The sequence below is a fragment of the Ambystoma mexicanum genome, chromosome 10, assembly GCF_040938575.1.
Source record: "Ambystoma mexicanum isolate Mex_15411 chromosome 10, UKY_AmexF1_1, whole genome shotgun sequence".
Classification (NCBI taxonomy): domain Eukaryota; kingdom Metazoa; phylum Chordata; class Amphibia; order Caudata; family Ambystomatidae; genus Ambystoma; species Ambystoma mexicanum.
In genome coordinates this window covers 889,325,211-889,337,936 of record NC_090932.1, presented here as the reverse complement: position 1 = coordinate 889,337,936, position 12,726 = coordinate 889,325,211, and the positions used below count along the sequence as shown (strand labels likewise).

General features: G+C 46.7%; 1 protein-coding gene across 1 annotated transcript in view; it reads right to left on the bottom strand.

The window, feature by feature from the left end:
- Nucleotides 1–11,963, bottom strand: part of LOC138493243 (antihemorrhagic factor cHLP-B-like) — a 32,252-nt gene extending 20,289 nt beyond the window's left edge. The window contains exon 1 of the mRNA XM_069620377.1: nt 11,635–11,963. Within this exon, the coding sequence (XP_069476478.1) occupies nt 11,635–11,844 (210 nt within the window). The 5' untranslated portion in view covers nt 11,845–11,963. The remainder of the gene's footprint in view (nt 1–11,634) is intronic.
- Between the last annotated feature and the right edge of the window lie 763 nt (nt 11,964–12,726).

The window sequence follows — 12,726 nt, the reverse complement described above, 5'->3', positions numbered from 1 at the left end:
TGGAGCCAGGAACAATGCACGGAGCCCTCATGTAAATACACGTGACGTTCATTAAAGTATATCCCCATATAGTTATAGGAAAATGAGTAATTCTGCAACTTAGAAATTCTCTATGACTTAAAATGAAGTTACAAACATCCGTCTTAGTGGAGAAAAGTAACATGCATTTCTATGTCACAGGCGGTGATTCTAAAATGAGGTCCAGTGCATTTCCTCAGGGATCAAGATCTGACTTTCTGCGTCCTTCTGGTGATTTGCCCTCATAGTTGAGGTCTTCGATAGCTTCCCGTGTATGCGTATTGCATAGCTCTGCATGGGTTAGCCACTCCACGGCTGACCACGTTTACTTTAATTTCTTTCTCAGCCATGCCACTGTCTGCCATTACGTGGCCTTGAGCTATGCAGTACTATTGAGCAGACTCACTGCCTGCAACATGGACATAAATGTGTTATCTTTTCCAATAGGGAGGATATTTGGAGCTTCATTTCCTGTCATAGAGAATTTCTAAGTTGCGTAATTATTAATTTTCCTAAAACTTTATAAGGAATATACTTTAATGATTGCCACATGTATTTCCACAAGGGGTCATTCCATTGTGCCTGCTTCCATAGTCTGGACGCAGTTTTCAACATGTTTTGGCACCCAGCGCAAAGGGAGCCTCTATTGGCTACAGGACCACAGAACACATTTACACCAACGAGTCGATTGGTTACATCATCATGGTGCCCACTAATTTCTGTTCTCACATGCTAATTTCTATGTGCCAGTTTCTGCCCCTCCCTTGCCAAAGCACCTCCTCGTGGGAACTCTTTCAGCTTTTTTAATCAAGCCTTACTATCAAACGTTGTACTCAAAGTGCCTGCCAATGTATTTTTTTTAAAGAATTCTCCTGAAAGTTAATGGGCCTCATTACGACCCAGCGGTCCGGAAATAACGGTGGCGGTAAACCCGCCGCCTCCGTTGTTTCCGGACCGCCTGAGTCCGACCCCTGCAGGCGGGAGGTGATGTTCCCGCCAGGTCAGACCTGGCGGGTTTAACACCTCCCGCATGCAGGCGGACGAGGAAACACTGGCAGCATTACGAGATGCTGCCGGTGTTTCCATGATCCCCATTTCCATCGAGTCCCATAGGGCTCAATGGGAATGGGGATTTACACCATTCCGCCTCCGTGATTCCCAGAAAACCGGGGTTGTAATGCCGCGGTAATTCCGGGAATCACGGAGGCGGAATGGTAATACGAGTCCGGCGTTAACCAGGCGGTTTTACCGCCTCGGTTAACGCCGGACTCGTAATGAGGCCCAATGTCTTAGTTGGACTTGTAAAAGTGCTACTGGTGTAATAAAAATGGCTTAACCAGGTCTGGCTTCAGCCACTCGATTTATAAGCACTATGCGTGTCCTTCACTGAAGTCCTGGTAAGAACAAGCATTGGCGCTTGCCAACTGTTTTTCCATGTGTATAAGTATTAGGCATTTGCCAGGCTCTGTTATTAAATGCCTATGTAGTCACACCATTGTGCACCTTCTACCATAAATACCATTGTGACAGTGCCTGGCAAGTGCCTTTCCCATGCCTCCACAAAAGCCCAAACTATTGGCATTGCCAATGCTTGTCTCTCTTCTAATGGACTTAGTGCAGCACAGAACTCACTGTCCCTTCATTGCTCCTTGCAAGTCCTGAGATCTACGAAAACACTTTTCTACATTTTTGTGGGGGGTGGAAAAAGGCTTATAAAGGGTTGGGAGGGTCGGGAATAACAAAAATAGGTAGAGGATGGAGGTTTGTGGGGGGAACCCCCCAAAAATAATTTCAAAATAATGTCTATGAGTTTTTTTTGCAAAAACTCTGCATAAAAACCTCCGTCGTAAAAACGGGTGTTGATGAAATGACATCGAACACCCTGTTGTTAGGCCATTTTATGCTGGCGAAGCGTTTTTATGCTCTGGCCGATTGCAAAACATTTGCCATTATGTGACTTCATGCAAAACTCCCTTGTGTTCATTGTCATATATACCTGCAATTGTTGCATGTTGTTGTGCAGTCACCCAGAAAGTGTTTTGTAAGAACCCACATTTGCATGTATCATGGGCGGGCCATCAGTTGCAAGACTAGACGTCCAGACTGCTCTACAGGATCTGGGGAAGCAGACCCAGTGCAGTGCAACAGTGTCATTAATACAGCACCATGTGCTGATCTGATCAGTAAACAGTGCAAGGTTGATTTGTTGCATTGCATCGTTCCTCAATGAATTGCGTGTTCCTCGTTGATTTGAAGGCCCTGTTGCAGGAATGCTGGAGGTTGCAAAATGTGCTTAAGCCAAAGTTAATACATCTCTGGCCAAATACTAATCCTGACCATGTTGAACGGTATCCCTGCATGTTATCCCCACCAAAAATATCACCGTACATATGGTAATTTGTCTCGCGATATTTTTGGGGGGGATAATTTGTGGGAGCCGGGGTTGCAGGGGTGTCTCCCGCACATTTTAAAATAATTACAGATTTCAGGGGTGTCCCCTGCAGGGTCCATGGTTCAATATTGCTGCAAAAATAAAAATATCGCAATATTTTTGCGGGGATATTAATACATGGAACCGTTGCAACCAATGCAAATATGGAGACATTTTTTTATCACTGTCCCAACGGATGTGTCGTCGCCTCCTTGGTGCAAGACATGGCTTTTGTTGAACCCGAGGTCATTTGTGTGGAGCATTGGCCATGAATGTAAATGATTTACAGCAGCACTTACTTGAATAGTGCGAGTGTCCTAAAACAACGTCGCACAATCGATGTTTCTCCAACGACGAAAAACATGCACAGCAAATGGCAGAAAGGGCCAAGTTATCTATCACGGCTGGCTGCATGCTGGAACCAGGTGCTGAATACTACAAACACGCAATTCCTTTACGGAACGCTAGAGAGTTGAAGCACTGGGGTCAGGACTTACATTCAAAACTTCCATTCGGCAGTTTCGCCAGTCAGATAGCACAGCGAGTAGAGCGCTCACCTTGACATCCATGCAGAACCTACCAATGCAGGCTCGAGTCCTGGCAAGGCCAAACTCATCCTTCCGATGTCGATAAATAAGCCCGATACACTGTGGGTAATAAGCAGTGCTCAAATGCCTGAGGGTTCATAGCCTATATGAATGCAAATTATTATTACCCATTTATCTACTTACTGCACTAACCTGCTTCACCTTCGCCACTTTAGCCCTCTGGCACACCACACGGTAACAGATCGCTTACTGGTCTGCCCTGGTTAGCCTAGAACAACATTATGCCCAAACACCAGGGCTACATTGTTTCTCCAGCGTGTGCTGAGACACAAAGTTCCAGAATGAAAGCCCAGGCGATGCATGCAGTGAAAAAAAAACATTCTCATCACCGCTACGGTGGTCGTGCTCCCCCTGATCTAGCGTAAAATGCATGCGCTAAACATTTATGCACGCATTATACACCACTCAAGATTTTCACTGATTTGTATGACGTAGAGGGGGCAAGGACAAGAACTGGCATTTCTGCCACCTCCGTCCTCCTCTCTGCGATATAAATATGCAAGCATTTACACCAGTATGACATGTTCATGCCGGCGCAAACGTTATTGATTCCTCTGGGATCCTCCTACTTTTCCACTAACTGAAAGCAGGCATATTCCATAGGAATCCAATGTACACGCTGTTTGCCATGTGTAAATGGCGGTAGGTGTTTAATCAAGTTGCCCTGGAAAGTGTCAAAGAGAGGTGTACAGATGATTACGTCTGTGTTTACGCCTTCGTTTTGCACTTTATAGTTAAATAATGACTAAAACTAAATGAAGGAGCCATATTTTCATGTAAGTGCAAATGTAATCGGTCTCCTCAATGCAAATTGCACATTTACTGGAACTGACCTCCTTTGTAGGAGCAATGAGAGATCATCACACAGGGCACAGATTGGTTGATCCTCTTCCCACTTTTTCTAGACACCTTAAACTTTGGCCTTTTCATATTCCCTAACTGAGAGTTTCCCTACATTCCCAGAGACTCCCCACTCCTCCTTTTCATTCGTTCTCTCTCTCTTTATTCTTCCTTTATCTGAACGTCTAGCTACATCCTCTACTCTTTCCCGTCCTCCATGTTCTTCCACGCCTCTCGCGTCTTCGCCTTTCTGCGTTCCTTTGCATTGATGTACAACTCATCCTGCCCCCGCTATCTTCTCTCCTCCTCCTTGATCAATACCACCTCCAACCTCTCCTTTCTCTCCCTCCACTCGCTTGCTTGATGCGCCTCTCCTCCAACCTTCCTTCTCTCGCAGCCACCTGCTCCTCTAATTCACTCCGCACCTCCACTGCCTTCTGAAGATTCGCCTCTCTCAAACCCTTTAACTCCTCGTGGTAAATCAGCGCTTTCTGCACCACCTTTTCCTGCACATTGAACTCCCTCCGCTCTTCCACTTCCTTCTGCTCCGGCAGCTGTCTCTACGCCTCTGCACGGCCACACTTCTTCAACTCCTCACAGTTTCCCATTGCCTGCTGGTGTTTATACCAGTTGGTTCCCTATCCCTGCATCAGGTGTTCCCCAATGGTCTGCGGATAGGGTTCCTGATTGTTGCATACTAGGTATTGGCAGGCACCTAATGGGGTCCCCTGTTCAGGTGCAGTCAATTGGGTGATGCAGGTCTTGCCTTGATCTCAGATCAAGCTTTCAAAAGGCCGGACTACTATATTTGTGTTGTTTTCGAAACACGTGCTCAGTGAGGTGTAGGTGATGGATCCCATGAATGGAGCCAGAGCCTCTCCCATTCCTGAGGCACTTCCTTCTTCGCTTGCCATTGTAGCTTAGCATTTTTTTTGATTTTGGCACATTTTGGTGGTATAAAGCACCACCTTCACACCGACGCCATTACTACTGAGAAAAGGGAAACATAGGGTTTTGGATCACGGTTTCTCATTGGCATGGCAACTGGCAATGCTTTGATGCAATGGCCAAAGCATAATTTGTTTACTTTTAAATGGCCACCCTTTAAAGTACTGACTCTGGTTGTTAAATGCATTTGACCAATGGGGAGTAATTATTATTATTTAATATTTGCAGGGCACAACACACCCGTAGGCCTCAGTGCGCACAAGTGGAGAGAGCAGAAACAGAGGGGAAGCGAGGAAGTCAGACCGGATATCCAACAGGAGGGCAAAGAAGCAACCTAGTCTTTAGCATTAAAAAGGTGTGTTTTCAGTGTTTTCTTAAAGCTAATAAGACTGGGAATGTGTCTGGTGAAAGACAGAAGGGAATTCCACAGTGTGGGGGGATAGACTTGAAAACAGGCGCCACCAACGTGTTTTAACTTGTGCCTGGGTATGGCCAATTTGCTGGTCCCATTGGAGCAGAGGGTTTGCCGAGCAGTGGCCTTTGCTAATCTGTTAGTAAGATACTGTGGTGCCTTGTGGGTGAGGGTAAGTCTTTTATGCAGAATTCGATGATGCACTGGAAGCCAGTGTAAAGACCTTCTAAACTCTGTGACATGGTCCTGTGGGCCTAGATCACTGATGGCTCTGACAGCCCCATTCTGGGCAGTTTGAAGTATTTGTAGATGGCTTTTGGATGGGCCGGCAAGTAGGTTGTTACAGTAGTCAAGCCGTGAATTCACTAGCGCAGTGGTCAGAGATGAAAGGTGCTTCGGGCATATGTAAGGCTTGATTTGCCTGAGAAGTTTATTCACATAGGCGCAGGAAGCTTTAACTTGTACTACGTGTTCTTTCATTAATAGCCCGGACTCTAAAACAACTCCCAGCATCTTTACAGTGGAGCTTACCAGGATAGTGCAGCTTGAGATTTTGACGCAACCGTATTTAGTATTGAGCTGTTTTAGCTGCTGACTAGAGCCGACAACCATCATTCAACGCGAGGGAGTAATGGTTTCAATCAGGTGCACTAATCTGTGTCTATGTGCTCTGCTCTAACAGTGTAGGCTTGCTGATTGACAGGAAAGGAGTCCTCTCCTGTCTGTCAGTGTATCCACGTTGTGAAGGAGATGGCCATTCAGTCCTCTGTGGTGGCACCTGGTGAAGGTGCAAGCAGGTTCATTTGAATTTTAATTTTATATAATGTGGCTGTACCTATATACATACAGACACATCAAGTAAAATAAAAATAAATACTTACCTGCTCACACCCTCACCATGCCACCACAGAGGACTGTAATATGCCTGTATATATGTATACTACAGGCACATTCCATACAATTCTATAAGTGTATTTGCTTGCACCCCCACCACGTGCTGCGCCACCAAGAAGGACTAGATGACCCTCCCTCGCCTTTGCGCTACCAGTGTACAGATGCTGACTGGCAGAAGAGGGGTCTCCCATGTACTTTTCCCCTGCCCCTCTCCCATGCACTTGCGTGTTCTCAATGTCACGGGTCCTTGTAAGATCGTTGTTTTGTTCTCCCCTGTTCCCCTCCCTTGCCTTGTCGCGCTTTGAATCACTTGTGTACGAACGCGATAGAAATAAAATATCAATATCAGTCAGCATGTCCATATTGGGGAGGGGTGGGGCTTCTGGTCTCCATGGCGACGTTTGGTGAGGGTGCGAGCAGGTAAGTGTTTTTTATTGGTTGTAATGTGTGTTTATGTATACATACAGGTATGGGTTTAGTTTATGTAACGTGTCTGCATGTATTCAAACGGTATCTGGTCATTGCATCGACTGCCAAACCGTTGAATGCCATACCATTGAAAGAAATGCATCTAAAAAAAGCATTGAATGCATTTTTTTAAATGTTAAAGGGTTTAGAATGGGTTTTAAAGGTTAAAAAAGGGGAGTTGGGGGAACCCCCCATTAAAACAAATAATAAAAAAAATGCATTAGATGGGTTTTTTTCGATGCATTTTTTTCAATGGTATGGCATTCAACGGTTTGGCAGTCGATTCAATGACTGTGAACCATTCAAACAGACACATTACATAAAATAAAAACTCTTACCTGATCACACCCTCATCACATGTCGCACCGCCATGGAGGCACAGGTTAGCCCTCCCTGTCTACCGAACATGGACACGATAATTGACACCTGTCAGTCAGCGTTTACTCATTGCATAGAGGAATGGCGGTCCAGCCGACCTACTGTGGCGGCACATGGTGAGCATGCTTTCAGGTGTGTGCTTCTTTATGTAATGTGTGTTTGTGTGTATATATATATATGTATGTTTGTATGTATGCACGATGCGTGTCTGTTGGTGTGCTTGTTTTTATGTATACGTTTTTGAAAGTTGTTTGATGTATGAATGTGTGGATGAAAAGTGTTGCATGTGTGCGTGCGTGTGAAGAGGGGCGGCTCCGTTTAGGTGGGGCTCTGCTCTGGCCCCAGTAGCCCTTGCCCAGTGGGGTATGTTGGGGGCATGTCATTCTTTTTTGCTTTACCCTTTACCCTTGATTCACAGTAAAGTATATTTACTGTGCATCGAGAGCAAAGCAAACATGGCAAGTGCTAATGTGCAGCTAGACTTGCCTACATTTGTTTGAATTATCCTTCACGGTACTGTGCATCAAAGGTAAACCTATAATGATAAGTGTTATTATGTGGCTAGACTGACCTGCATTCATTGTAGGCCAGTCTAGTCACGCAATAACGCTTAAGTTTGTTTGGCCCTTGATGCTGTATTCTTCCCCCTTACACTGTCAATCCTCCCCCACTTGTAATGTCATTCCTCCTACCTTGCACTGTCATTCCTCCCCCCTTGCGCTGTCACTGCTCCACCTTTGTGCTGCCACTCCTCTGCCCCTTGTGCTGTCATTCCTGTCCCCTTGCACTATCATTCCCCACTTGTGCTGTAATTCCTCCCCTCTTGTGCTGCCATTCGCCCTTGTGCTGTCTCTTCTGCTGTCATTTATTCCCCCTGGTGCTGTGCCTCATCTCCCCTTGAGATGTCCTTGCTCCCCCTTTGGCTGCCATTCCTCTGCCCCTTGTGCTGTTAATCCTTCCCCCTTGTGCCCAGTTTCGCAGTGATCTGTGCTGCATGTGAAATGTATAGTAGAGTTACGAGAGATTTAGAGTATGGCCATGTTGCGCTGCGGGGAGGGACAGTGTACACAATGAGGAATAAGGTCAGACCCAAAAGTGACACAATACGTCATTACGCCAGTAGTTCAATACTGCCAACTGAAAAGTCATACATGCTATTCAGACATGTGTCTGCATGCACAATTTTGTTTAGAAGAAAATGCTCTTGTAAGAAAATAAATTAACAGTATAACCATCACTGAGTAAAACTGATTATTTCTATTGGACCTCGGTCACCTTCAAATTTCTTCCCCAGTTTCTAATCGTTTTGGCTATTAGGTGTTGTTGAACGCACTGTCTATAACCAAAAGTATTATAATGAGAAGTGAAGCTGGGAGAGTGCTGGGGTATAACATAACAGGTGTATTTGTAGAGCGCATGTTCACCCTTAGAGGGACATCGGGGCAATACTGACAGGTAACATATGTTTATTGTTACTCACCTTACTGGTACTCATTTTATCAACCTCGGAAGGACAAAGGTCTGAGCTGTCCTTCTGGAGCTCGAACCTGAGGCCACGTGGCCAGACACAGGCCCCTGTAATGGATGCATTAGTCCACTGAGCCACGTGGCCAGACACCGGCCCCTGTAATGGATGCATTAGTCCACTGAGCCACGTGGCCAGACACAGGCCCCTGTAATGGATGCATTAGTCCACTGAGCCACGTGGCCAGACACAGGCCCCTGTAATGGATGCATTAGTCCACTGAGCCACGTGGCCAGACACAGGCCCCTGTAATGGATGCATTAGTCCACTGAGCCACGTGGCCAGACACAGGCCCCTGTAATGGATGCATTAGTCCACTGAGCCACGTGGCCAGACACAGGCCCCTGTAATGGATGCATTAGTCCACTGAGCCACGTGGCCAGACACAGGCCCCTGTAATGGATGCATTAGTCCACTGAGCCACAAACCAGGCCGCAGGAGGCATGTGCAGCCTGTGGGTGTGGGGTGGTTATTTGCCCACCCATTATCTGCCCAGGGCCGTGCAAGTCCCTCTGGACAATCAATCTACGTAGGTGGGCACCACCCATGTTCAATCACCTTAAAAACGTCACGTGCTCTGAAGCAAATGCATTTATCGCACAACTGTTATAGCCGCATTCGCAGACTGTGGTGCAACAATGCCATCAACAAACGACCCAGGAAGCCAGCCCCGCCTGCCCTTGGGGAGGTCTCTGCTGCCAATGTATGTCCATGGTATTGAGAGAGTAGTCCTTAGGTACACACTACTCAGAATGATAAGAAGCAGTACACATTCAGTTCAGAGACAGAAGTCATCCCAAGCATTTTGGAGGCTCCATGCCCTTCTCCAGGGAAAGCACCCATCTCCTTCCTAGTGGCTCTTTTGCTGTCCGAGAAGGATCTTGTTTCCCATTCAGTTGCCTTGCCTTTCTGGAGAACCTTCCAAGTCATTCAATGTAGGCCGGGACTTTCTAAATGTGTATTGGGTGTGAGGCGGAACCTACAGCCCGTGGACGTTTGGTTATTTGTCCACCCATTGATTGCCCATTGCAGAGCAAGGGCCTATGGCCATTCCCACTCACTGCCTGCCCGTCCCCATCCAAAACCCATCCTCCCAGGGACCTCTGTGCGTCTCATGCGGCGCTTTCTGCTTAGCCCTCTGAAAGATAATAGCGTAATTGCCGATACAAACCAGCAAAACTTACTCGTGATGCAATACAACAGCCTTCCTTGTTTTATAAACAATATGTGTGGCCTTGCACGGATTCTGTTAAAAACAAGCACTTTCATTATTATAAATAAAACATTTTTGTACTCATTAAATGAAATGTACGCTTTGCAGCATGCATGTTACAGACTGCATCTGCTGGCCCAATCAGGTTGTCCACTCTTTTTGGCCTTGTGGTATCCAGCAGCTAGCTAGATCTTATCACCTTGTTGCCTTTTCACCATGGGGTTTCAATAAGTTAGCACCTTGCTGACAAAGAAAGCTTCAGAGCTTTTCAATTGGTCACTAAGGGTTTGGAGCCCTCTGGCAGACTTTGTTTGTTCTGCCGTGCAGTGGCCAACATACCCGTCCCGGGTTAATCTTCATTTACTCACCCTTTCCAACCATTGATTTACCAGGATGTTGTGGAGCTGATGGTAGGCACATGTCTCCAAGGAAGAATCAGTTTTCACAAACTGGTGGCTGGGCCTCTGTTAATGTGTATTTTGCAGCCAATGGCAGAACACTTTGGTGTGGGGCAGTGAAGATGCTTGGAGAGTTATGCGCAAGGTAGGGCTTGTGTTATGCCTCCTCAATGATAAAAAACAGGGGCACCACTCAGTGTTTGTATTAGGAAAAAGCGCCATTATAATCTATGCACCACACAGCTGTTTTAAATGGGATTTCTAAGCTGCAGGCAAATGGCCAACAAAGCTCATTTTAAAATGGGCCCACACAAGCCCTGGTCATCTTCAGCCAGCCCTAGCGCTTTGCATGCTCAGACATGTTGGTCGACTGTTCATAATGGTGAAGCAAAAGTACAAGTGTCCGGATTCAGATGCTGTTGTGAGAAAGGCAGTGATTCGGTAAACATGATATGATATGATATGATATGATATGGCATTTATAACGCGCCTGTACACAAGTGCTTAAAGGCGCAACGAGGCAAGGGAGGGGGAACAGAGGGAAGAGAGAGACAACGATCTTACTAGGCCAGGTGACATTGAGTTCACGCAAGTACAAGGGAGGGGGAGAAGAGTGGGTGGAAAGGGGGAGGGGGCAGTGCAGTGCATAGGATAAACTGTAAAATAAATAAGATGATAAATAAATAAGTGCAGCCAGCTGGTGGCAAGTGCATGGGTAAGTGCAGACATCAGGTGTCAAGTGCTGGTAGGGGCTGGAGGGATACAGAAACAGTCCCTGTGTGTAAGGGTTGCCAGGGGAGCAGTGCAGGTGTGCAGCTGGCAGGGAGGGGTCCTGGGCCGGACAACACAGGATAGCCAGGTAACAAGTGCAGTTTCTGTTTCCGCCAGAAGATCAGCAGGGAAGAGGAGGAGAGAAAGCAGAAGCAAAGAGGAAGGTCTTAAGGTGCTTCCGGAACCAGAGATGGTACTCCTCAAGTTTCCGATAGGCAGGGAGGCTTTTCCAGGGGGAGGCCCCAGCAGAAAGCTCTCTGCCTTTACTTGAAGGTGAACTTTCAGTGATGGATGTTAGGCAGGGTTATGACGTTAAAAGAAATGGCCGAGTCTACTCTCAAGCAGAAAACACTATTTTGACCTATAGATTAATCATGTGTTTTCAAACTGTGGCTCTCCAGGTGCTTTGGACTGCAACACCCATGTTCCCTCACCATTGACTATGCTTGTTCTGGCTGATGGGAGTTGTAGTCTGAAGCTCCACAGGTTGCAGACGCCTGGATTAGATGTAGAATGAACCGCGAATATTGAATTGCTGTGCAGCTGAACGTGCTGCCATTAAGCAACAATTTCTCAAAAATCTGATTGGTTGTCTCGTTCCCAACAGTCCAATACAAATGGTTATACAGCAATAAACAACGTTGTGCAGGGCATTATTGTGCAATTAGTGGCCTACAAACAATATATGTCACAGGCAAAAGGAAAGTGGACAGTGTTCTTCAGAACTTACCTGGAAATGTTCCCGTGCATCGGCAATGCGATAGAGGCTGAACACGTAGCCCTCCCTGCGGTTGGCATTGATCTGCCTCAGCGTCATGTCAGCAGCAATGGCTGCCATGGGATCATTGCATGCCAGCGGCTGTATTGGTACGAGTGGTGGGGACACAGACCAACAGCACGAGAGTTGGACCGCAAGGCCCAGTAAAAGAAGCCCCTTCATCCTTCAGAGGGAGGATGGGCAGCCTGGTTGGTTTGGCTCTGGTGGCAGTGAAATCTAGCGATGTCCCTGGAAGTACACCGGACTCCACAGGACCTCGCAAGGTATATATAGTCTGGTCCGCCTGTGAATGCAATTTTACAATCTATTTTGTCCATCACCCTTGACCCCTGTGCATTGCAGCAAATACAAAGTCAATCATTAGAAGGGACTTTTCAAACAGGGCCGCCGGCAGGGGCTAAAAGCAAAGGTCGGCTGGGTGACCCCAGACGGTCCTTGCTTAGTGCAGCTATTTGGGCTGGGCCGCGAGCAAATAGAGCAGAACTCAAAAGGTGTCCACATTCAAAGAAAGGGCAAGGTTTAAGAAAAACAGCCTCCAGAGAGCTCTTCCAGTTTGGGCGTCCATTACAGCTCAAGTGAATTCCATTTCGCGAAATATCTCGGCCTTCCAGCACGGCTTCTGCCATTTGGGCTGCCGCCGGATGCCATGTCCTGTAAGAGAGCGGGGGAAGGGTGTGCGCTATTGGGGGTGGGGATGCTAGCTGCGTAACCCCTTGTGTTAATGCCAGGCAACCGGATGTGCCCATTCTCTGTATGATAGTGAGATTTAAAGTGAGTTGTATTAGGGTTAAGCCTGGGCAAAACGGTTTGGACATGCACTGAAGTGGGCAACTGTTGCCCATTTTCTGATGAATCGATCTGCTCCGAAAATGATCAGTGGTTCAGGCAAAGAGTTTTGGTTGGCTCAGCTAAACTAGTACGTAAAGTGTATGCTTGCTTGGCTTGAGTTCAAGATCAGTCTTGTTAGACATTAGTTGAAGGAGAGGTAGAAAATTAAAATAGAATTTAATTGAAGGGCGAGCAGATTAGTCTTAGCTGAAGAAG